This window comes from Phoxinus phoxinus (genome assembly GCF_949152265.1).
Source record: "Phoxinus phoxinus genome assembly, chromosome: 2".
In the NCBI taxonomy this organism is placed as follows: domain Eukaryota; kingdom Metazoa; phylum Chordata; class Actinopteri; order Cypriniformes; family Leuciscidae; genus Phoxinus; species Phoxinus phoxinus.
In genome coordinates, this window is record NC_136877.1 from 33167664 (window position 1) to 33193818 (window position 26155).

At 37.4% G+C, this 26155-nt stretch overlaps 2 protein-coding genes across 2 annotated transcripts in view; both read right to left on the reverse strand.

Moving 5' to 3' along the window:
* Positions 1-2324, reverse strand: part of plekhg4 (pleckstrin homology domain containing, family G (with RhoGef domain) member 4) — a 95893-nt gene extending 93569 nt beyond the window's left edge. The window contains exon 1 of the mRNA XM_079604742.1: positions 2095-2324. The gene's annotated coding sequence lies outside the window, so the exon portion shown is untranslated. The remainder of the gene's footprint in view (positions 1-2094) is intronic.
* Positions 2325-3468: 1144 nt separating this feature from the next.
* Positions 3469-25874, reverse strand: slc9a5 (solute carrier family 9 member A5). The gene is made up of 16 exons (XM_079589815.1): positions 25411-25874; positions 19603-19905; positions 18190-18353; positions 14444-14522; positions 14158-14335; positions 12633-12853; positions 12080-12282; positions 10427-10516; positions 9583-9653; positions 9334-9460; positions 7773-7864; positions 6851-6977; positions 6571-6720; positions 5987-6059; positions 5759-5890; positions 3469-5661 (listed from the first exon to the last, which is right to left on the reverse strand). The coding sequence occupies exons 1-16, from the start codon at positions 25748-25750 to the stop codon at positions 5105-5107; spliced, it is 2907 nt and encodes a 968-aa protein (XP_079445941.1). The 5' UTR covers positions 25751-25874; the 3' UTR covers positions 3469-5104.
* Between the last annotated feature and the right edge of the window lie 281 nt (positions 25875-26155).

The following is a 26155-nucleotide window of genomic DNA, read 5'->3' on the forward strand; positions in this document are numbered from 1 at the left end:
ATCAGGGACATTGTAAGTTGATAGGCTATATATATATATATATATATGATATATTTATCACAGTGGTATTCTGAAATGAGGAAGCAATGTCCTTACAATTTTTTTTCATAACTCAATTCATAAATTCGAAAACGAGGCGGGATTTATCCCACTAACCAATCACATTCTGTTTCAATAATAACCAATCCAATCATAACACTATGGACGCATTGCCTCCTCTCCTCAAATGCTGCCTTTGGAGGATGCATTCCAAGGTAGGAAGCCATCAAGGCATGTCCGAATCCAATGTTAGCTTCACTTTCTGTCTCCTTGATCTGATACATTTTTGAACGCAGCATAGATGTATCCTTTACTGCCTTCGATTTCTCACAATCCTGTGCTTTCAATTCTGTGACAGCCGTTACGAACCGTTACGGTGCCTCAGAAGTCTGTCCGAAATCAGTTTTGTGAGGTACCAAACGCTGCCTACGAAGTCATTGCCGGATAAGGAGTTGAGGCAACAAGTCAGCTGCCTGACTGTGCGTTCACACCGAGAACGTCAAATTGGCCGGAAGCCATTCATTTTCAATGAAAGCCGGCGGCGACCTCCGGTGAGGGCGGCGCGTCTTGGACGGCGAGAAGAGTTGAAATCAAGTCAACTTTATGGTAATAAGGTATGACGCGGTTCGGCAGCAACCAGCGGCAACCAATCGGAATGTAGAAGTCCTCCGCCTGAGGGGATACCAGAGAACACTATCCTGCAAACTTTGTTTCCGACCACATTAGTTCCTAAGCAAAATGGAGGAAACGTTAATTATTTCCGTTATTGTACGACGTGTCCCTGTTTACATACAGGGACATTAATAAAAAGAACGACGAATGGAAAAAGGTGTCTGAAATTGTTGGTGTTTTGTTACTTTCACATTTAAAAGATTTTAATAGGTTAACTTTATATCCTACGTGTGGCCAGTATGCACAAAATAGGATACTGATTTATGTTCAGTTCTTATTTGCTTTGCGGCTCCTTTAAATAATGTTTTTAAAAAATCACGCATTCTAAAATCTACGTCAGAGAATCCCCGAATCTCACGGCGTCGATGGCAGGGCGGCGAGAGCGAATTTTGCCGCTCTCGCCGGCGGCGGTGTCAACTGAACGTACTGTAAGTTTTCGGACACAGCCTTGGACTGTTAAAAATCTGCCTAGGGAAGGCAAGAGAGACGCTGCACCTTTACCTGCTGGTTTCGCTGTTAGACAGTGTAGAGTTAGATATGGTAATATTTGCATTGTTTTATAGTTGTGATATGATTATTTTCTCATCCAATTTTGTGTGGAGGCACTACCTCCCTTGCCTCCTCCCAAAGACACACTGTCTATGACTGTATTATAAAAGAACATGTCCACTAAGGCAAAAACAGTTGATATAGCTTTTGTTGCATATCTAACAAGAAAAACCTGGTGTGCAGCAAGCAAGCAACTGTCATTAGGGGTGGAGGACAATGCACTGCCAGCAAATGGAAAAAATGTTTTACAAATGTACAAGTTAATCCACCTTAACAGGCCTCTGTGGTCTAAGAAATAAGGCTCCTGATTGAGCCTGTGTCTTTTGTCCTAAATGTCCACCATTTACATTCTTCTAAATCACATATCAGGCATATTTCAAGTGGTTTCATATAATGACCTTAATGGGGCTCTTTTGTCTGGTTCTCCTGGCACAGTTAACATTACATCCCTAATCCCAACATTTTCTGTGGGCCTTTTCCAAACCTTTACTACACCTTTACTAGAGTTACGTCCCAAGGAGGTTGTGGCTTCAACCACATTTCCAGTTAGTTATTGCTAGCTAACGTTACCAGAGCTAATGCAACCTGATTTTCAGATTTCAATTTTTTTACGGGTAACGTTAAACGTTAACGTTAAGTTATAACGTAAGTTACAACTTCCCTTTCAGACCAGCGACCAGTTGTAAAACATACTTTCACCATTTCAATTGAATGAGTTTAGATTACAGACTTTGCAGGTTGGATATACCTGCTTATTCACTTGCACAATCATGAACTATCGTAAGACATTTTTATGGATTTGACAGCGTAACAATGCGATAATTGCTATGTTACCTGAGGCGATCTGCGGTAAACAGAAGTTTACAAGTTGACAGAAATCCAAAACAAGTGCACCTTCTGTATTCCTAACTAGCTAACGTTACATTGCTATCTAATGCCTAAAACATTGTAGGTTGTTGTCGAATACGTTATATGTTTATCTTTAATCGGAAAATTCGGACTATACATTCCGTTGATCCTCGTCGAAACGCCGAAGCCGTTGTCGCAATAATACTGCGCGATGTAACTGTGAAACACTAAACAGCGACCTATATTACTTGGCGGAAGAATTTATATGCAAATCATTAACAATAAATGCAGTTTTTTCAAGTCCTACAGGATTGTAAAAAATAAAATGTTTTAAAATGTAATAAATAGGCTACAAAAAAAATTTATAAGCTAAATGGAGAAATTTGCCATTTCCCCCTCCCCCAATAAGTTGTTATTAGTAGGCTATACGTACATAGGCCTCATTGTTAGTAAAGAGCATATTGATGAAATATGACACATTATATGTGAAGAAAATAATGAAAGATCATATAGTTTGTGAACAAAATATATTTATTGTGTTTTATTTCCAAAATAAACCCGAAGGTTTGCCAAATTACTGCAAAAAAAGTATGAAAATATTATTTAATTGTGTGTAGGATAAATAAAATGCTAGCTATGAAAAGCCTTAACAAAACAAATTTGGACATTTTTTAGATGTCGTATCCACCATTGAAGAACGTTGTAAAGATGCTCAATACATAATCTGATATGGTAATTACTTTTGTTTATTCAGGAAAATGACAAGGTGGGGGAAAAAAGATTTAACAAAAATTATGTATAGGCTACTGTTGGACGCTAAATAACATCAGTAGTAAATTTAAAGTTTAATTTATAAAACTCATGCCAAAAGTGCCTATAAATACGGTTATTTATTAACATGGCCTGTGAAATCTCAAGATTACTAAATAGGGGCAACAACAACAACAAACCCTGATATTTAGTCAGGTGGGAAAATCACTTGGTGGAATCAGTTTAAAGTCTCCACATTCAAATCCAACTTTTGTTCTCTCGTCAATGACTTCATTGGGGTTGGGATCTGTTTCAGGGCTTGAGGAAGAGAAAATGGCACATTAGCACATAAATGCGCTGTAGTCTTTTGAGGGCAGTCTAGGGAAGCCCTGCCTAAACCACAGGGACTCCTGGGTTGAAGGGGGAATATAACTTCATTATTCACCAAAGGTTTCCTTCACCGGGCCCCCTGAGGATCTACCTACGGATGAAATACAGTACCAGCTGAGACCAGCTAAATATGACAGAATAAAACATATAAAGAATAAGCTTTCATCTAACATTAAAAAATCAACATACAATGACGAGACAAACACTGACATTCAAAAGCGCTGTCCTCTCTTTTGTTAACTTTATTCCTGCAGCTGTTCAAATTGACTATTTGGCACATAAAGATACATACAGTATGAAAAACACATGGGAGAAAAGATCTGAAAATTCCATTTTAATTTAATAGGTGGATCACTTAATTCCAATTCGAATTCAATGGGGTCAAATGATTGGGGCAACATTTTTGCTAACACAACAAGTTCAAGTAAGACAATGCTGACCCACTCCAAACTGTTCACAGGCACAATAGAGATCAACAAGGCCTCTTTCTCAACATTTAACTCCGTCCCTCTCAAGGCACAACAATCCTCAGGACATACACAGAATCACACAGCAATACAAAACAATGGGCCAGCAGCTTCAAGAACACCACAGGTACAGTGGTCTAAATGGCTTTTCATTTTAAGTGCAAAACCCAAATTCTGTATACGACCCTTTTATGGTATAGTAAGAACCTTAAAGGATGAAGACATATGAAAAGACTTGGAGTAGACATGAGATGTACAGTATGCTATATGTTTGTCATTGTCAGACAAATTGAAAGCAATTTTCGAAACTGCATTAGAAAGTGCATTAGATTACATTGATTGCCTACAGTATTATTACGAATAAGATTTACACTGTGACAGTTCCAGCCCCCTACTACTGATAAAGCACATCAAATTCTAATGATCCATAATTCATTATTCATGATTATAAATATAGTGTCATACAATGAAGTAAAGATGGACAAAAAATTAAATATTAAACATTAACATTAAACACTTTGGTTATTAAAACAGCTGTAGCTTTGTAGATTAAAATACAGATTCACAAAACCCTGTTATTGGGAAAGCAAAAGAATAAAAGGCATGAAGTTGATACATAAATAGAAAATAAATTAACAGACCTTGCTTTTTTGCCAAACACAACAGAGAACAGGTCATGTGCAGCATAGAAGCTTATGTATCCTGTACACATCATAAATGCTCCTGACAAACATCATGGATTATTTATCATCCAATATAGTGTTTGTGGATTTGTCATGCATATTTCACGCCCATTGAGAGATAATGGCTGTGATTGAAGATGTGTGGCCCTAACCTCATGCGCTTTCTGTGATGTGCTATAAGAAAAAGTGTTACTTTGTCATCACAGTCTGAAAAGGGAAGACCTCAGTACTACAGTATTCATTCTTGTTTTAAAATAGTCATTTAAAGATTAAAACTGTGAGAGTAACAATGAAATGATTTGCTGTTCTTTTATGTGTGAGTGAGAGAGTGGAAAGTTGAATAAAAACACTGTTTAACAAACATACCCAGTGGATCCTTGGAATGTAGTTTAGCCTTATATATGTTCAGTAGTTGTACATTTTGACAATCACATATACAGGGGTACACAATACAGGGCAGATCACTTCAAACTAAAAAAAACACATGGAAAGTGGAACGGTTTTCCTGTGTGAAAGGACCTGCTCTGTACACAAAAAGAATTGGATCCCCAACAAACTACCAACCTTTTCTAAATCCATGTAGCCTATAAGCGCTAAAAAAGCAAACCAAATTAATAGTCTCTTAGAAATGAATTTACTGACTTAAAAATAAACTCTAGCCTGAGGAAGTAAATGCCAGGAGTAAGATGATTAAAGGAAGTGATTCTACAGTTGGGTTGGCTTCCTGCTTTGTGGCTCCCCACCAGAAGATGGCACTGTCACCAGACTCCTAAGATATACACAAGGATTCCTTCTCTTTCCGGCGGATTGCGCAGCAGGTGGCGGAGGAGGTGGTGGCGGTGGCCTCAAAGACGACATTAGCGGCTGCATTTCTTGCTGTTGCTGAGAGAGGGCGCCTTCCTCCTCTTCCTCCTTCCCTGCAGAGAACTTGGATGGCCCTGAACTTGGGGAACTTGTATTACTTCCTGATCCTGCACCACCACCACTTTTTCCCTTCCCAGGGGTCCGCAGGGGTCCTCCCAGCCTCGAGAGGGCGCTAATACGTGGATGCAGAGGCTCTGGAGGAGAAGCCAGGCTCTCCAGAGAGGAGATGCTCTGGTTCCAAGCCTGCTGCAGGTCTATTGGGATAATTTTAGTGGCCTCCATAGACACACAGGGAGGGAGGGAACCCCCCCCATTTTTCCAAGGCAGGGTTTTCTCTCCACATGTCAGTGAGGGAGGGGCGGCAACCGGGCTCTGACAAACATCCAGGGCAGCTGGTACTGAGAAAATAAAAAGAAACACAAGAAGATATAGAAATGTTGGATGGGTAGCAATCAGTTCTCACTTTTTCTTACCACAATCGTGTTCATATCTCACCTGATTTTGGTCTCTCCTTTGGTGTTTCTGAGGCTTTGCGGGCCACAAAAGTGATGCCCACATCATCATCTTTATCTGGTTCAGAAGGATCATGTATATCCTCCTCAGGTGCCATTGGAACCACAGCTGGGTCTACAGATATATGTGCAAAAACATGTTACACAATGCACTGGGAACTATATAGTTTCATTAAAAGATCATCTTCACCAAGCAGATCCAATGACCAACCTTTGTCCTGCCAGCTGACATTTCGTCTGGGTTTTTCATTGGCGTCTTGCTCTTTTGCATCTGACCCTTTCCGCTGTAATACGATATTATCAATATTTTAACAAAGTGAATGTATCAGAGGAACCAGTTAAATACACATACAGTATCTCTGTAAGATTGTTTTTAATTATGTCTCTTTTGCTCACCAAGGCTGCATTTTTTTTTTAAACACAATATCAAATCAAATATATTACAATTCTATTTTAATATATTTTAATACTATAAAATATAATGTATGTATTCTTGTGATGGCAAAGCTGAACTTTCAGCATCATTACTCCAGTTTTCAGCATCACATGATCCTTCAGAAATCATTCTTATGCTGATTTGCAGCTCAAGAAACATTATTATCTGCTCAAGAATCTGCTCTCACACACACAGTAGCAAGCCATCACTCATGATACATATCAGTAACTACAAACATTAACCTTGTCTCTACATTGACCTTACATACATGGATACTTGTCAGTCATAGACTACCATGGCCTCCCTCAAGTACAGTTAACTCAATTAAAGTGTGGTTTTCTGCCGTTTTGAGCCCTTGCCTTTTTCTGACTGCGGTCTTTCTTGTGACGCTTGTAGCGAGTGGATTTAAAGGACTCCAGACGGTTGCGCATATTCCTCTGGAACACCTCCCTATCCTGTCTCTCTTTTTCACCCACTGTCATGAAGTGGCGACTGTAGTGGGACTGGTACTGCAGGTACAGAGAAAGAGATGTCAACTGAAGCAAACACATCATACAAAGTATCACCCATTTTACTGATGCAATATCATGCTTCAGAGCACTTTATAGTGAGAGGGTGTGCGTGTGGCACGTCCTGTACCCGTCTCCTGGGTTTGTAGAGGTTTCCAGCAAGCACATGATGCGTCTCTAGCTCTTCCTCAATCTTGGCTCCTGGCACTGTGTCAATCACCTGGAGGTCTAGACACACCCCACTGCCGTTCTCTCTCCTGAGAGATCACACACACAGACACAGGATCCAACATGCATGGAAACACATGTACACTTACACCACAGATATGCACAAAAACATGTCTGCACACACATTCAAAAAATGTCCTATGAAAATAAAAAATGCTAAAATAGTTTCTCTTTTATTACATGTATTAATTAAAATATAATCAGCATTTTATATTGCTTTGTCTAAACATTCTTAAAAAAAAAACATTTCTTTGGTATTCTGTATTAAGTTTATATATTAAGTGTATATACGTTTCAAATAGTTTTATATTGTTTTGAACACAAATCTCTATTAATTTATGTAGCACTTAAAACAAGATAAACAAAACTATTTGACAAAGGGGTAAGAAAAGTCTTCGCAAGTCTTGATACCATTCAAAATGTTGGGGTCAGTATTTTTAAAAGAAATTAATACTTCTGTTTAGCGAGGATGCATTAAATTGATCAAAAGTGACCAAATACATTTATAATGTTACAAATTTTTTTATTTCAAATAAATGTTGTTCTTTTGAACTTTCTATTCATCATAATTCAGCTTTACCATCACATGAATAAAATACAACAACAGTTATTTTAAATTGTACACATTTTTGATTAAATAAATGCAGCCTTGGTGAGCATAAGATAATAATAAAAAATTTAACATTGAAAAAATCAGACACTACCTTTGAATGGTAGTCTATATTTGGTGGTATGTATTTTTTTAAGGAGTATTTACTGGGCAACAAGATAAAATAGCTGATTAATATATTTTTATGTGATGTTCACAAACACAAAATACTCACAGGTAGTTGGTAACATTTGTGACTTCTGGGAAAGAGGTTCTGCTGGCCATGGAAGGCAGAGAGAGTCTAGCAGAAGTCAACACATTCCCACCCTGAGAGAGAGATGGAGAAATAGCATAAAATATTAAACTTGATTCTGATTGGCTAATACATAAAGTATCAAGCTATTGATTGATGTTCCTTAAATGCCCAGCTATGCAAGTAGCTACAGTTGAGTTTAGTAAACTATTTTTTAATTATTATAGGTGATAAATTAGTTTTTTTCCCTTCTCAAATGAAATGAATAATCCTGTGCCTCTTTCACTGGGTGGTCTAAAAGAGAACAGAGGTTTCTCTATCTCTCAATCTTGTGCTAATATTAGCTTGATAACTACTCTCAGGAAGCCGAGCTCTATGAAACTCAAGGGTACAGGAAATGAACTCGCTGGAAGACAAAAGTCATGCATGACTAAAATTCCAGGTGTTGCTGACCGATTTTCTGATCAAGCACATTGTTTCTTTGGAGACGTGAAGAGGAGAGAAATTATTTGAATGATAAATCAAACATGAGAAAAAACAAATTATTACTAACAAGCAAACTAACTGAAAAAATAATCAAGTGGGAGGTGTGTCACGATTATGATGTGCATGTCTATACATTCATATTAAAATATCTACTGGAGGCCCTTCTTTCTCTTTCCTCCTTCACTCTCTCTGTATGATGCCATCTCCAGCCAGTATTTTTGTAGATATGTTTGATGTTGCAGCTGACAGGTATCAGATGCCTACAAAGGACCAGTATTGGCAGAGACACAGTGGCGTCAGGGTAACTAACAAAGGGAGGAATTATACTCTGCTCTTCTCAAACGACTCTCTTGAGCCTGAGAAAAGATCTCAATGCTTCCTCTGCTCAATGCTATAATCCAGGGGCTTTCACTCTTTAAAGGCCCAGGGACCCCCAACCAGACTCTCAGTCAACCCACAGACCCCCAGTATAAAAAACTTATAGTATAACTTTTATTAACAAAATTAACTAACATTGCTACAATGATTAATGTTCATTCAAAAGTTTACAAATGAAAATTCATTAAAAAAAATCCATAGGTGCGAGTGAGTAATTCTGAGTGAGGAAACACTTTAGAAAGAAGAAGAAGAAGAAGCTGAAAATAAAAATAGTTTTAATAGTGGTTTTAAAGCAGATTGATTGTTTTATTGCAGAGCAGTGCTGATTTGATCTAGCACTGATTTTTTTTTGAGTGTGGGCACCATCTAGTGTTCAACAACTTTAATACAACAATAATACTGATGGAACGAACCCCTTACAAAAAGGTAGATGGCATCACACCAGTATGGTATACACCATGGTACACCAAGTATGATGGTATATTATATTCCAAAAAATACCATGGTACTACCATGGCACAATGTCTAAAAAATGTGTATTACCATTGACAGGAAAAGCAAATCCTAGGAAAATCTTAACCCAGTTTCACCCTGAGCAAACTTTCCAGCAACCTTCCTTATAAAAATTGTGCGTACTGTGAAACGGTGTACCTAATAAACAGCAGGATTAGCCTTTTACCTGATCAATTACACTGATGGCATCTCTGAAGTTGATTTTCTGATAGGCCTCCCACAGTTCACTCTTATGGTACACAGACTTTCTCAACAGCAACTTACTCAAATAGTTCTTGTCAAATTGCTCCCACCTAAAAAACAATGAGACTTAATAACACAATATTGCATTCGTTTAGCTCTTGTATATTTATGAGTACATCTCTCATCATGAGAACAGACAGTTATCTAGCGATCTTTGCTAAGTGCCACTCACTTGTCCCTCCAGTGATGGTAGCCATTCAGACCAGCAATGTCCTCCACAGCTGTCAGAATGTGGTCAAAGGCCTAAAAAAACAGAAAGACAGACAAGTTCAGTGCTTCTGTAAATTATGTATGGCTATTTTATTTGAATTATTTATTTGTATTTATTTTATTAGCATTCATGGCTATTTTCAAGTGCACTTAAGATCAAATCCTACATCTTTTGCAGACATAAAAAAAAAAAAAATCCATGGGTGTTTTTTAAAATATTTCTTTGTAAATAAACTAGACATCGGCAATTGGTGAGCAGTTCAGTCTAAAGTATGCAACACTATTCTACCTTAAATTGTGTGGTGTTAAAATCAGTTTGGTCTACACAACTTTGGGAAACTGCTGCTTTCCAAGAGAATATCTCTTCTATCCTCCTTTATTTTCTCAGAGTCTCTCCTATATTATTTCAAATCTCTTCTGTCAGCTCAGCTACACTACAGCCTATCTTTAGCCCAGGTTTTAGAGAGCTCAGCAGGTAGCCCTGAGTCCCAGAGTGTGCATAGAGCAGCAGGGTGTGTAAGGCCTTCAGAAAGAGGATGAGGTAAATGGCAAGGCGCCATGTGACCTCTGCTTATGTGTGCACATCTATTTGTGGAAAGGCAAAAAAAAAAAAAAGAGAGCTCTGATGATTAATTCATTGGAGGGAAGAGTATAACGTCAGTCGGCAGTGCTGCTGTTTCAGTCATCAGATCACAAGCACTGCACAGATAGCAAGGTCAACATCATCACTCACACATTTCACCACAGGCAGGGACAGAGGGAGACAGGTGATGAGAAACAGAGACAGAAGAGAGTGTTGGACTCACACGCTCATGGATCTCTTCGTTGATGGTAGGTTTTCTGTTTGTGCTGCGTGGCACTTTCAACCATTTCACTAAAGGCTTGATGGTTAAACCCTGGGAGGGGAGATTTGGAAAATGTCAACAAAAAGAGGGCACCATCCAAATCTTTCAACTAAATATCACAGATCACTTTTCTAGTTGCAGCAATAAAATTGGTATTTTAAACAAACATTTACCTAATTAAGCAATATCACACCAGAAAAAAAAAAGTTTTACAAATAACAGCACAACAGTAATTGTTTACACCAGCATTTAGACCAACAGCGTGGTCGTGAGTGTGATACTGAGAATTAATATTGTATATTTGTGATATTGAGTATTAATATTGAGTGTGATATTTGCAACAAAACAAGCTTGTTCTTGAAATATCTATTGCCAGATATTTTGTGTATTTTTGCTCCACTAGTGAAAGAAGTTTTAAATGAAGCACAGCATAATCAAATTGTTATGCATCTGAGCGACACAATAGTGGTGTTTCGTGCCTGAATAAATCACTGTTTTTGAACAAATCGTTTTAGTGAATGATTCAAAGACTCACTCATCCAAGTTTAGTTCCTAAATGACAAAGTGAAACTGTACTAAGGTAAAATACAAAAAATATGTCAAAAAATGTACTTAAGTACCCTAGCTTAAAAAAAATAAAAAACACTAGTGAATAATGTATATACATTTTGCATAAATGTATATGGTAGAAATAGTATGGGTAGTATGCTAATATGCAATTCGGAATTCAGCCAGTCGCTTCTTTCGTTCCTTAATGAATCAGTGTTTTTAAATGAATCAGCTAAATGAATGATTCAGTGACTCGCTAGTAAAGACAGTCACTTATTGCCACCTACTGGCGGATCGATGTAAACTGTAGAAAGATTCTCGGAATAATCCCCACCACTAACACAGACTGACAGTGTCAAAAAGTTAATTATTTATATATATTTTTATGTATATGTATTTAATGTTTTAAAAGCTATACTCAATTTAAAAAAACGTAATACAGTTTATCCACAACTACCTGTTACAGAAAAACAACAATGCATATTTGTCTAACAAGCATGCATATTTGTAGGGATCTGTGGAAAGATAAGTTCCTAACCAAAGCTTGGCAGTATATACGGATGATTTCAGCAGTCAGATATTCCGTGACATGTTGGATACACTATATGACATTGACAACACATGCATAGACACTCTATAGAGATTCTGCAGCAATAAATAATAGATGAAATTGGAATAGGGTAAAAAGGCTGGCACTGGCCAGATGGCCACATAGACACACACACACACACACACACACACACACACACACACACACACACACACACACACACACACACGCACAACCATCAAAATCACTCCATTCATCATAATTAGCATCTCTGTTTCAGAATAGCTTTGGAAATAACAGCAATTTAACACAGCGGAGGGGAAATGTCATCCCTGCAAGGCTATTACCTGTACGCTACCCACACACATACAAGTAATGATAATAATCACAGCCTGAGGAAAGATGAAACAGAAAGAAAGGAACGGACACTTCTATCAACACAAAATGATTCTGTAAACGTGAAGGGGAGGGAAAACACAAATAGAAAGGAATACAGAAATTCCTAAAAGAGTTACCTGAAACATGACTGTGAAGAAAACCACAACTATGGTTGTTGCCACAAAATAGTCTTTAGCCTTCACATGTTTTTTGTCTAAAAGAACCACCAGAGCAAAGGCCACAGCTCCTCTGAGACCGCCATATGACATCACCACTTGATCAATCTTGTCAAGCGGAACCAGTCGAAACCAGTTCAGGAACCAAGTCTGCCCTACTACACCTGCAAATAACATGTTGAGCAAATACATATGCTAAGTGTTAGAGCCGAGGCTATTAAACATTGTAAATGTATAGTGCAAGACTAATTTGGCATCTAAATCCATTATAAATGAAAAAAGTAATCAAATGAATATCAGATGAAAATATATGGTACATTTACAGCTCATACGGTTAAGGAAACTATTTAATGTATGTAGCCAAAGTGAAAGTTAATGGTGAAGCTGTGAGTGAAGAGATTCTAGTGAGAGTTCTCTTTTAGTTTTTAACTTCTGTAACCAAAAAGTACAAAAATATACAATGTGACTACCATGTTTTCTGAATAGAATAGAATAAAACAGAACTCTCTCTTACCTATGGCCCTGAAGACTAAGATAAATATGAGTGTGCTGACAACAAGGCCAGTGTCCCAGGCCCATTTGGACTTGTCCACAGCTGAGATACCCAAAAAGATGAAGATGATCGTCTCTGCAATGCTGGCCAGGGTTTTCATGGTGTACTTCACGGTGGTCCGGGACTTCTGGGATATATTGGCTTCCACATACTTGTTGCAGCCAATGCCACAGAAAGTCATCCTGTCATGAATCAACAATAACATATATAATGATGATAGAATAATAGAATGCAATAGATGTATTTTATACATACAAATGTCAAAATCATAAATATAATAGTTTAGAGTGTAATAGATAGGTTGTTATTGTCCTTATGAATTGTTTCTGACCTTTGTACCTTTGGATTGATGTCTATATTTAGACAGAGATACGAGATATCCCTATATTTACATTCCGTATACATACGTTAGCTTTAGACAGGAATTGCGCTTTGCTCACTGTGTTATATATGAGTCACTCTGCAGTACACATTGAACAGACCAGAACAAATGAAAAGTGGCGAATTATATTGATGAGATTGAATTCTCAATCTTTAGTGACCTTTTCTCCTTATCTTTAAATCCTATTGTGGCTTATTTCATTTCTAACTCCATACCACCTTGTGCAGAAAGTGTGATGAAGAGCCATGAGGGGGCGCTCCAAGTACTGCATTAGTATATGCTTACAAAATCAGCAGACAAACAGGCATTCTTTAATTCATATACGTGAGATCATTCCTTTATATATAGTAGTACTGATTCATGTCCTTAAATCATCTTGTATCCAAGCATGACTCTGCATCTTGAAATCTGTTCTATTGCTGTGCTAAGCAACACTAAAATGGGTTAATAATCTAATTCCTCTGCTCATAATCTCATTATGTGATTTATGACCGCCACAAAAACTACTGAGATTTACGGCTCTGCACACATGGTTTGAAAACAATCTGAAAAATTCTTCAAATTGGCCATGGAAATATTCATAAACGACATGTTTTCAGCGTCATGTCATGTGCACAGATACACAGCTCACAGAAACAAACACACTCACCAGTTCTCATTCAGTGTATCATTTATCCCTGACCCTGATGGATGTGTCAATTCTTCTTTCTCTATTATGCTCATACTTTTCTCTCTATTTTTCACTGTAGTACTCTTAAGGCATGAATAATTTCCCCTCTCTCAGCATTAATCCTGGCATTTAACTTCTCATCGTTTTAAATGTCAGCCACCACAGTGTTTGTCACAGAGCTGCACAGACACACAATTCTGTTTCTATCATGATGAGGACATTCCATTGATTTCGGATTTTATATACTAAGGTAATGATATTTCTATTCCTCATACTCACACAAATCTTTCTGCATTTCACAATTTCACTCATATTTAATTTGGTATATTATTTGTCTTTTGAATTAATTTAGTTTGTGTACAAATATGCAGAGACTCAATTTCAAATAAGTTCAAATTTGTTAAGATGAGTATGCTGGCAGTGGCAAAACTCACGAAAGAATGGCGGATAGAGAGAAGAGTTCTGCCGTCAGGTAGGCCAGGTAAACCAACAGGAAGATGAACAGCGGCTCTATGATGCGCACCTTCTTTGTAAAACGAGTGACAAAGGCCAGAATAACAGCAAAGATGAGACCAACCAAAGTCCCTCCAATGCTGACAATGAGGAAGGAGACTGGAATGGTTTCAGGAATGAAGAAAAATAGATGTAAATATTAACTCATATAAATATTATACTCAACAATATGGTGTGAAAGAAACAATTGACACATTTTGTACTTACCAATTCCTTTAAAATAGTCTGCGGTGTAAACATTCCCTGGTCCCACTTCCACAAAGGATATGTACACTTTATATAAGACCTGTTGAGACAATTATAAATGCATCTCTCCAATGCTAAAAATCTGAAAGGTAAAAATACAATAAACATTAAAACATAAAAAAAACACTATACTTTTGAATAGTACACGACTGTTCAAAATTTTTGGGTCGGCAAGATTTTTTTTAAGTTTTTGAAATAAGTCTCTTTCAAATATTATCACCACGGCTGCATTTTATTAGATCAAAATTCAGTAAACGCAGTAGCATTGTGAAATATTGCTATTAAAAATAATTGTTTTGTATTTTAATACATTTTAAAATGAAATGAATTCCTGTGATGGCAAAGCTGAATTTTTAGCAGCCATTTCTCCAATCTTCAGTGTCACATGATCTGATTTGGCTTATTATTATCACTGATGAAAACAGTTGTGCTGCTTAATAATTTTGTGGAAACTGTGATACATTTTTCTTCAGGATTCTTTGATGAATAGAAAGTACTTTTGATCAATTCAATGCACCCTAAAAAGTATTAATGTATTCAATGTGAGTTAAAGTGACATTGAAAGCTATGGCGAAAGAGCTTGGACAGACTGAAAGTGTATCAGTATCTCCAATTGTTCCCCATAATATCAATAGTAGATTTCCTATTGTGTACATCAGATTAATTAATATGCAGCTCAGCAGCAATTTTGTGAAGAGCATTGTCCATCTGAAGGCTCTCATGATTGACTTGAATAATGAACCTGTCTCACGATATGGCCATTAGACCAGTAGCACAAGAGACCGAGCCTTACATTTCACTCCTCTATGAAGATAACTAAATTAACGATGTTATCTAGTAGCTTTGATAATAAATGCAAAAAGAAGAGGCTTCCTGTTCACCATGAGCAATTCTACTTATTTGTTGATAAGACTTTTGTTCAGTCTGCTTTTCAGTGCCTATCAATAACAACAAGTGTCTAATTAACAATAGCTAAGTCAAAGCAGGATCTTCAGTAACAAGATCTAGACGTTAAGTGCATGCTGGTTTGAGCGGTTTCCACTGCATTTTAGACAGATTGAGATAGTGGCTCTCAACTCGATCAGTGTCATGACCACATTTATCTGTATATATTCCGAGAGTGATTACAGTCTTACTCTGAATAACCCGACCTCAAGTGCTAGCTGACCTTCCAAAAAAACACACACACACACACACACACACACACACACACACACACACACACACACACACACACACACACACACACACACACACACACACACACACACACAATAATCTGCAGTCACTTCTACACTGAAGCCTGGTGGGAACCTGCTCGAGAGTTCAGAATCCCTAGAATGTGACTGTGGTAACTTTACACCTAATCTGTTGCATAAAAAGGAGATTTAAGCTAAAAAAATCTTGTAATAACCTGGCTCAAAAAGCTTGTAACATAAAGAGAACAAAAGACAATGATTGAGCTTAATAAAAAGTTATTTACTGAAACATGCCAAGGGCAAATCAAATTAAAAATAAAATGTACACATGTAGAATGTAAACATACATTTTAGACCAGGGGACGGGGCCCACTAGGGAGCCTCAGCAAACTTCCAGGGGGCACCAATATGTAATTTTTTTTTAAAGTATTAACAATCATAATTAAAATGCAAAAAAAGTTGTTTTTGTAATGTTTGTTTATTTATATTATAACAAATGTACACACAAATCAGCTTAGATAGGAGGATCTTTGAATATTGTCTTAGAAAAATGGGGGCTTAGAGTCAAAAAGGTTGAGAACCACTGTACAGTTCACCAAAAAATGAAAATACGGACATCATTTATTTTAGCCTCATTCCAACCCTATATGACTTTCCTTCCTCTATGAGACACAAAAGAAGACATATTGAAGAGTGTTTCTTAAGTTTTGGTTACCAATGACTTCCAGTGAACAAAACACTGTCCCTCAGAAGAAAGTGGCGGATTTTTATTTTTGTAATGCATTACAATAACTTTGTGTGAAAAAAAAAATTAACATGAAAACTGCACCTGAAAACTATTCCTGCATTGGCACTGCTAAAGCCTCAAAATCAAAAAAGTGAATTTGAGCATAAACCTGAGGAATAGTCTGATGAATGTCATTATGGCATAGATGGCTATGTCCTTGCTTTTACAGATGTTGAATAATGTTGGTAATGTTGAAATGTTGTAGGGTGGGAGAATGTGTAGAAGTAGGTGGGGAATGTGTTAGTGATGGTCGGTCATTGGGCGTAATTTTCTACACATGGGTCAACAAGTGACACATCTACAAATGAATCGGACTGACCTGCTATACCAGTGAACATAGCTATACCCTGCTATACCAGTGAACATAGCTATACCAGTGAACCAAAACTCAAGTCAACACAAACCAAACTTTGCTTTAGCACGAAATTTATATTTATGAGGATTAGATCTAATCCCAACAATATTATGTAAACAATTAACAGTAAATCAGCCTGTCTCTAACCAGAAGCTACTGTTTGATCCTAGAGTATAATTATATAAAAAATACGAGGGGAAAAATGGAAATGGTTTGGATAATTCAGTGGCAATGCCTTAGCCTAAGTCATTTACTATCGATTTGCTTCTCCAGAGCAAGTAAATGACTTTTGGGTATGTCTTATAACATAATCATGTCAGCACTACAGCAGTGTTCTGGTTTAAGGTTACCATAACAACAGATACTGTATGCGATTGAACAGAGAGAACATAGAATGTCATTCCTCATTTCCTCTTGCCTTTAAACACCCTAGGCTAACCCTAACTCTCAATAAACAAACAAACAAACAAACAATTAATTACTTAAATATAGTTTTAAGTATTGATTTTTTTTTTATTGACTACCGCTCTAAAGTTTTTTTTTTTAAAGAAACTAATACTTTTATTCCTCAAGCATTAAAATGATAAAAATGACAGTAAAGGCTCTTGCATTTTTACAAGATTGAAATACAAAGATTAGTATTTTCAAGATTATTATTTTCTATTTCTTTTGAAATTTATATTCATGTAAATGTATCATAGCTTCCACAAACACATTAAACAGCACAACTGCTTTCTACATGTCTAATAATAATAAATGTTTCTCGAGCAGTAAATCAGCATATTAGACTGATTTCTGAAGGATCATATTTCATATTAAAAATATTACAACAGAAAACATTACATTGTTAATAATATTTCACAAAATGTCTATTTTACTGTGTTTTTAATCTAATAAATGCAGCCTGGGTGAGCATAAGAGACTTCTTTCTAAAAACCTTTTTTTTTTTTTACTTACCGACCTGAAACTTTTGAAGGGTAGTGCATTTCCTCACTCACAGCACTGACCATTACACTCTGCAAGAGTGTTAGTTATGTAGAGATGCTTTAAGGGTTAGTTCACCCAAAAATGAAAATTCTGTCAGTAATTACTCACCCTCATGTTGTTCCAACTCCCTAAGAATTTCGTTCATCTTCGGAACATAAACTAAGATATTTGTGATGAAATCTGAGAGCTAATTTAGATTTTAATTGAGCTGATTTATTCATCAAAAATTTCTTAATTTGTGTTCTGAAGATGAACGAAGGTCTTGCGGTGTTGGAACAACATGCGGGTGAGTAATTACTGACAGAATTTTCATTTTTGGGTGAACTAACCCTTACAATAGTAAAAACAATTCATTTTGATGATTAAAGCCCGGACTCACCACAGTGACAGCATCATTGACCAGTGACTCGCCAAAGACAATGATGAAGAGTGTCTCATTCACATGGACTTCTTCAAAAACAGCGATCACTGCTACCGGATCCACAGCCGAGATCAGAGCTCCAAACAACAAGAACTCCATCAAACCTGCATCTACTTTTTCATCTGCACACAGACACGCAAACAAGCTGCAGTCAATAATTACAACCAAATTGATCATATCACATGCAGTCCTAATGGTGTGGTACAGACAGTGGTTAAAGATCTGGAATGGTAATTCAAATCTTGCAATGGTCGATTCGTAAGCTGCCTTGTGCACTTGAGCCAGGCTCATTAACCCAGGATGCTCCAGTGGGATTTTCCCTGTGTACTGCATGTTGCCTTGCCTCGGATGAAAGTGGCGTGCCCTACCCTTTCTTGGGTCTAAAACAAACTTTACACCACATCTAAGTCCTATGCAATGCTAACAATTTGCAGCGATGACTCCCCCAAAATAAAAATTCTCATAAAATAAATAGTTAAGAATATTGAATGTGATTAGACAATTCATGTTAGTAGCAGTCGTAAAAAAGCTGATTTTATTTATAAGTGCTGTCAAAATAATAAAATGTGTGTATATACGCATACAAATATAATATAAACAAAAACTTTGTATATTAGATGCAATGAATTATAATATACATAAATTATAATAGATATAAATACATATACATTATAATATATACAAAACACTATATATAAACAATATACAAATTAATAATTAATGAGTCAATGCAATATTTATACAGCATAACCTGTATTTAGGCGTACAGAATGAACTAAATAACTTCGCAAAAAAGTTTTTAGTGATAAAAATACATGTAATTGTTTATTGAATATTTCAATATCAAATTGCAATTTGATAAGTCTATATCAATTTGATAAGTCTTTTATCAAATTGGAGTTGTCAATATATTATATGAAAGCATTCAGGAATGAAAATGAAAATCACAGTCACTCAAGGCCTCAAATGGCTTATTGCTTTACTAAAAGCAGTGGTTCTCAACCAGGGGTCAGGACCCACTAGGGGGCATCAGTGAACTTCCAAGGAGGGTTTAAGAATCTTAATTAATTAATTAATTAATTATAATTAATTAAAAATGCATAAACTCACATAATTTTCCATATTTTATTTTGTCTCCTCAACAGTGCTTGTTTTATTGAAGGATTATCAAGGTTTATTGTTTTAATAGACTGACACACTCCTAATTTGTTAATAAAAAGTTTGAAAACAAGCAGCTTTGTCATCAGTACATCAGAAGTACCAGAGGAAATATTCCACCTACATGGCTGAAGAAGCCCTGTATGATCTATGATCATTTAAGAATTCATTTTTGGTTTCATTTGTTTGAGCTGATACCTCATAATAACTCACCTATGACCCCTGCCATCTTGACTCCGTATAGACAGAATCCAGTGCAGAAGGCATTCCACAATGTGCCTACTACAGCGTACATCAAAATGGCACCCAGGTTGTCGAAGAAGAGTCGTGCTGGCATGAAATACCCAGCATCCCCCACTATAGTTGGCAGAAGAAATAGGAAAAATAGGCCTGGGTCCAGTTGGTACGGCTGCTTTTTGCTGGCGAGAAGAACCACTCCACCCAGAACCAGACCCAGCAGAATCAGCATACAGCTCTCTGGGACCGCTGTGGTAAAACGCTGAGAGAAGTGGAATACTGAAGATTGGAGAGCAGAGAAAAGAGACAACAGAGAAAAAAAAGGTTAACATGGATTGAGAGATGAGAGATATTATCTTGACATGCACTATCATAAAAAAGTGTGAATGCAAAAATAGTAAATGTTCTTCATTGTAATTTCACTATAGCTTTATGAAATTTAACTTGAACCTCTTTATTATGTTAATTGCAGTAAGATGCACGTGCCAGAGACAACCGAATGCATAGAATAAAACGAACTAAACAATGCATATGTAGCTTCATGGCCCACGGCAGCCAAACCAACCTCATTTAAAGAGTAGTTTATAAGTTACAGGTGCTGTAATTCCATACCATGGTTTCAGATTAAATGTTACTCAACACCATTCTAACGTACAATGACTCCCAGTGACAAATAAGGAGTCACAGTAAAACATCATCTCATTCTGCAGCTTTAAGAAAGGAGTGTTAAATACACAAATGGCCAATCACTGAACAAGATGACTGCATACTAAATTCACCAATACAATGCAGGACTTTACAGTGGTTTAATTGAGCATCTGCTAGAATTAATCACAATATTTCCACTGGGAAATGCAGTATGAACAGTGTCCATTCACAAGTCAGACATATCAAATGACTGTACAAAGCATTATAAGACGAGGAACAAACACACCGCAATAACCCCATGCTCAGGTTCCTGTACTGGATCAGGACACTAAAGCACGAGGTGCAGAAACCACATTAAAGTAGTGTTTATATGGAAAAGGGCGGATTTAATAGATCATAAGATGTTTCAATGGGGATATACAGTATTAGTGAAAATTATGTTAATTATTAACGCTAATTAAAAAAGCTAATCAAGGCACAGACTGGCCTCTATTTATACAAGCATTCCTCATGAAATGTGTGAAATCACAACACATTATGGCCTAATGAGAGATTCTAATGGCATGATCTAGTTTCCATGATCAGAGTAATTTTGTGGAGGAGGGAAAACCAAGAAGCATAACAATCACCGCTCACCATGAGTCATTCACACAAGGACAGAAAAACACTGACATACACCCAAAAAGAGCATACTAGACATCTGCACAAACACATGCATGTGCACACACACACAAACACTGAATAACAAAAAAAGAAAAAAAATATTCGGGTGCATATGCCTAGATATACATAAAAACACACACTGACAAATATGTTTTAATGAGTGCAAGAGATTAATTTCATTAATTTATGCACACTGATACCTGTTTGCCAATCTAACCTCACAATAGAGAAAACCTTATGTGTGAATCATTTCTACCACAAGATCTCCTGCTTTTAAAGTATTACTTGCCCTAAGCTTTCCAACAACAGTCCACATATAATTACAGACATAATGAAAGATTACTAAATCCAATTAATGCAACACCCTTCATTTTCAGTGAGAGACAGAGACAGAACTTGGGACAGTTAATTACGAACATGTGGATTGCCATCCCATTATGATTATCTTTATTAAAACAGGTTGATCAAGTTAAAGTGTGCACTATAGAATGGGATGTTGCTTTGTATCACTCCCATGACTTAACTCAGTGAGTTTAGATGTTTGAGAAGAGTGTAATCCTCTGGTAAATGAGAGTGTTAAAGTGACAGGGCAGGTCATAATCATCGCTATAGATAAGCATATGAATTTATTTATTTTTGTCAGTAGCTGAACTAATGGGCAGTGTCCATTTTTTCATATTAACCCAACTGTCAGTTAGTACTCCTGTCTCTATCTACACTATATTGGCAAAAGTTTTGGGACGTCTGCCTTAACATGCACATGAAGTTTAATGAAATCCCATTCCTGATCCGTAGGGTTTAATATGGAGTTGGCCCACCCTTTGCAACTATAACAGCTTCAATTCTTCTGGGAAGGCTTTCCACAAGGTTTAGGAGTGTGTTTATGGGAATTTTTAAACATTCTTCTAGAAACACATTTGTGAGGTCAGGCACTGATGTTGGACGCTCGCAGTCTCTTCTATAATTCATCCCAAAGGTGTTCTATCGGCTTGAGGTCAGGACTCTGTGCAGCCAGTCAAGTTCCTCCACACCAAACTCACTCATTCATATCTTTATGGACCTTGCTTTGTGCGCAGTCATGTTGGAACAGGAAGGGGCCATCCCCAAACTGTTCCCACAAAGTTGGGAGCATGAAATTGTCCAAAATGTCTTGGAATTCTGAAGCATTAAGAGTTCCTTTCACTGGAACTAAGGGACCATGACCAACCCCTGAAAAACAACCCCACACCACAATCCCCCCTCCACCAAACTTTACACTTGGCACAATGCAGTCAGGCAAATACCGTTCTCCTGACAACCGCCAAACCCAGACTCGTCCATCGGATTGCCAGACAAAGGAGCGTGATTCTTCGCGCCAGAGAACACGGCTCCATTGCTCTATAGAGTCCAGTGGCGGCGTGCTTTACACCACTGTATCCAGTGCATGCAGTGCTTTGCATTGCACTTCGTGAAGTAAGGCTTGGATGCAGCTGCTCGGCCATGGAAACCCATTCCATGAAGCTCTCCACGCTTGAAATCCCTGAGCTCCTGAGTCCACATGCCTAGTGCTTGATTTTATACAACTGTGGCCATGGAAGTGATTGGAAGACCTGAATTCAATGATTTGGAGGAGTGTCCCAATACTTTTGGCAATATAGTGTATCTATCTGTCTATCTATCTGTCTATCTATCTATCTATCTATCTATCTATCTATCTATCTATCTATCTATCTATCTATCTATCTATCTATCTATCTATCTATCTATCTATCTATCTATCGTACGGATGCAATGTTATGGCAGTACTATAATGATGCTATAGGTTAAGGATAATATTAAAACAGTTTACCTGTAACAACAAAATGTTGTATTGCCTTTACCTGTTCTGGCTGTGTGTACTCAGCACTTCAAGTCAGCTGCAAACCATGCGCAGGTGCTTCAGGTAAGGCTACTTTCTCCGGATGCAAGACAAATATTCAAAATGAATTTTTATGGCGTTACCGTGGCAATTGAATCAGGGAGAAACAGATGATTGAGCTAAATGATCTGATGTAACTGTATGTATTAGCCAAAAATACAAGCTGGGCGGACGCCTGAGAGACACCCACACATGCAAATATAGGAGGTAGTGCATTTTGTGTTTGTACTGTATGTGTATTTTCGTGAACTACACCACAAAACATACCACCAGTTTCTCTGTTAAACATTTTGCTCTCAAATCCCAATTCTTCAATAATCAATCTGAGTTGATTATTGCACAACATCATGTCATGTTTTTAATTCCCAACTGATAAAGCACTTCTGAAGGATATCTTGTCCTCCTGAAGATATCTTTATAATGTACAGTCGTGCTCAAAAGTTAACATAACCCTTGCAGAATCTGCAAAATGTTCATTATTTTAACCAAATAAGAGGAATCATATGATTCAAAATGCATGTTATTTTTTATTTAGTACTGTCCTGAATAAGATATTTTACAAATGCAAATTTACATATAGTCCACAAGACAAAAAATAGCTGAATTTATAAAAATAACCGAATTTATAAAAATAACCCTATTCAAAAGTTTTCCAGCAGTGACTGTATGTGATTTTGAGATCCATCTTTTCACACTGAGGGCAATTGAGGGTGTCAAACACAACTATTAAAAAAGGTTTGATCATTCACTGATACTCCAGTGCGTTAAGAGCCTGGGGTGAAAACATTTGAACAGGATGAGGATGTCCAATTTTTTCTTATTTAAAAAAAAAAAAAAAAAAAAAGATTATATATATATATATATATATATATATATATATATATATATAGGCCTATTCGTTTTTTTTTTCATTTAGTATGCTAGGCTACTGCCCTTCGGAAGCAACAGAAGATACTTACATGTTTCCCTGAAGACAAATTAAGTACAATTTACCTTGATCTTCAAACTCAAAATCTCAAAAAGAACGGGGTAATTTTTTTTTATAAATTCTGCTATTTTTTTGTCTTGTGGACTTTATGTACACATCTTTTATGTAAAATATATTTTTAAAGACAGTACTAACTAAAACATTTTTTATAATCCCTCTTATTTGATTAAAATACTTAACATTTTGCAGATTCTGCAAGAGTGTACACTTTGGAGTACGATTGTACGTATGGCACTATGAGCTTTTGCTTTGCTACAGCGCAAAAGAACAAAATATAGAGCTCTCACGTGAAGAATCATTCTCATGATTCGGATTTTTCAGTGAATCAAAAGACGTCAAAAATCGTCCACGAACCCAAGCTTGAAACTCGGCTTCGTACATCTTTTTTTACAGTCTATTTTCACTAATCGAGTGAACTCAAACTCACGAACAGAGAATAATTTAATTCGTAACGAGCAGAGAATAGATGCTGTACCTGTAGCAGAAGCTTATCTGGAGTGAACCGAGAATTCGACTGATGAATTTGACAAAAAGTTACTTAACAGAAACGTTAATAATAATTTAACGTAGCCCAGAGCCAGACAGCAATATAGTGTTGGCCCAGATTCGGGACCTACCAAATGTGGGCCGGATCTGCAGCAACAGCTGTCTGAGAGCCTACTTGATTACAACTTGATATGAGAGTTTTATTCATGCACGTTTGATTAAAATGTACAAAAATCGTTTAAGCCAATAAATATAAATTAATTTTAGCATTGTAAAATGCAACGTATATTTAGGCTCAAAATGACTTCACAGCCATGATTCGGTTTATAAAAAACAAAGCGTGCAAAAAGCTGAAATTGGGAAAATATGTAGCTATATAAACAGCATTATTAATCAAACCACATGATAGCAGGTGACGTACAAGAATAACCGAGTAGCTTTCTGAACCTGATCTTTTAAACTATTCGAAAGAATCGATTCGCGGACATGAATCGAACTTCCCACAGCCACAGCGTGAGAGAATGATGATGGAAAGATGATGAGTCATCATAGCCAATCAGAGCTCGCCGCTCCTCCGGCGGGAACACGGTGACGGTAAGCTCACACTAGTCCACAGAAATATCTCGCGGGGCGTTACAGCACGGATTGCAAAAAGTCACGAAAATGACAGGTACAAAAAGATAACCGTAACTTACACTAGCCTACTGTCTTTTTAACGCTGTTCGCTTATCTCCAGTGAAGCCCATTTTATTATTGTACGAAAATGTCCCAGAGGAAATGTATGGGCTTTATTGCCATGGCAACCACCAGCGTCTGTCACTTAATGACAGTGGATGTGGAAGGGAAGCGCAGGTGGCTCGCGCTTTTTACGCACCGTTTTTACAGCCATCTGACCTACACACAGCACCGAAGGCCCACTTTTAAAAAAATGCACTACACATTCACGTCCTCAACATAATTAACTTCCTACACTTTAAGCGTAACAGTCCAAGAGCCAGAGTGAGCTCGGAAGCTTCTTTTAAACACGAATACATCACATCCAAAAAAAAAGCTCGTTGAGTAAGCGAAAACGTAACGTTACATCTTGTATTACAGAACTTACGTATTTTCGCCACACTGGCCACCAAAAGCCAGCTGGCTATAATGTAAGGTGTCTGCACGTAGCTCCATTCCCACTGCACTATCTTGTACCCTCCTCCGTGGTGAGACGACTCTCCGTCCTCCGTGCTCGGCGCCGACGGCTCCTCCGCAGACCGCGCGAGCGCAATCCCGGGATGCCCGTACTCTTCCCGGGCTGGAGTATAGCGGGAGGCGACGGGGGATGTGACGGCAGGTGCGGCGCTTACTCCCGGCTCTGGCGAGAGCGACGCTCCTGTCACGTAAAGGTCAGTCGCTGCATCACTAGCCACCTTTATGAACAGAAGCAAACTCAAGCACCGCATCTTTTCGGCGTGTTCAACGGCGTGTCATCTTCATTTCTTTTATACACTCCTGTTGTGATGGTAAACCCTCCACGGGACGCCCCGTTACCGGTTTACAACATCAACACACACTCCACTCGCCGGTAACTCGCGAAGGTGCAGCTGGCGTATAGGGACACGTGATTCGTTCGTGCACGAGGAGGTTCTTATTAAAGAGCCGTAACTCATCATCCTCATCAAAACAGACAGTGCGCACCCAAATTTCGCGTTATCAGCCTATTTTTATGTGCCATGCAATGCAAAAGGACATACATGAGAGAAATAAATAGCTAATTATGTCAGAATAATCAACAAGTCGATTTAGTTATTTAAGCAGTATTAAAATTAAATAGATCACTAAAAGAAGCCGTCAATTGAATTGCGCCA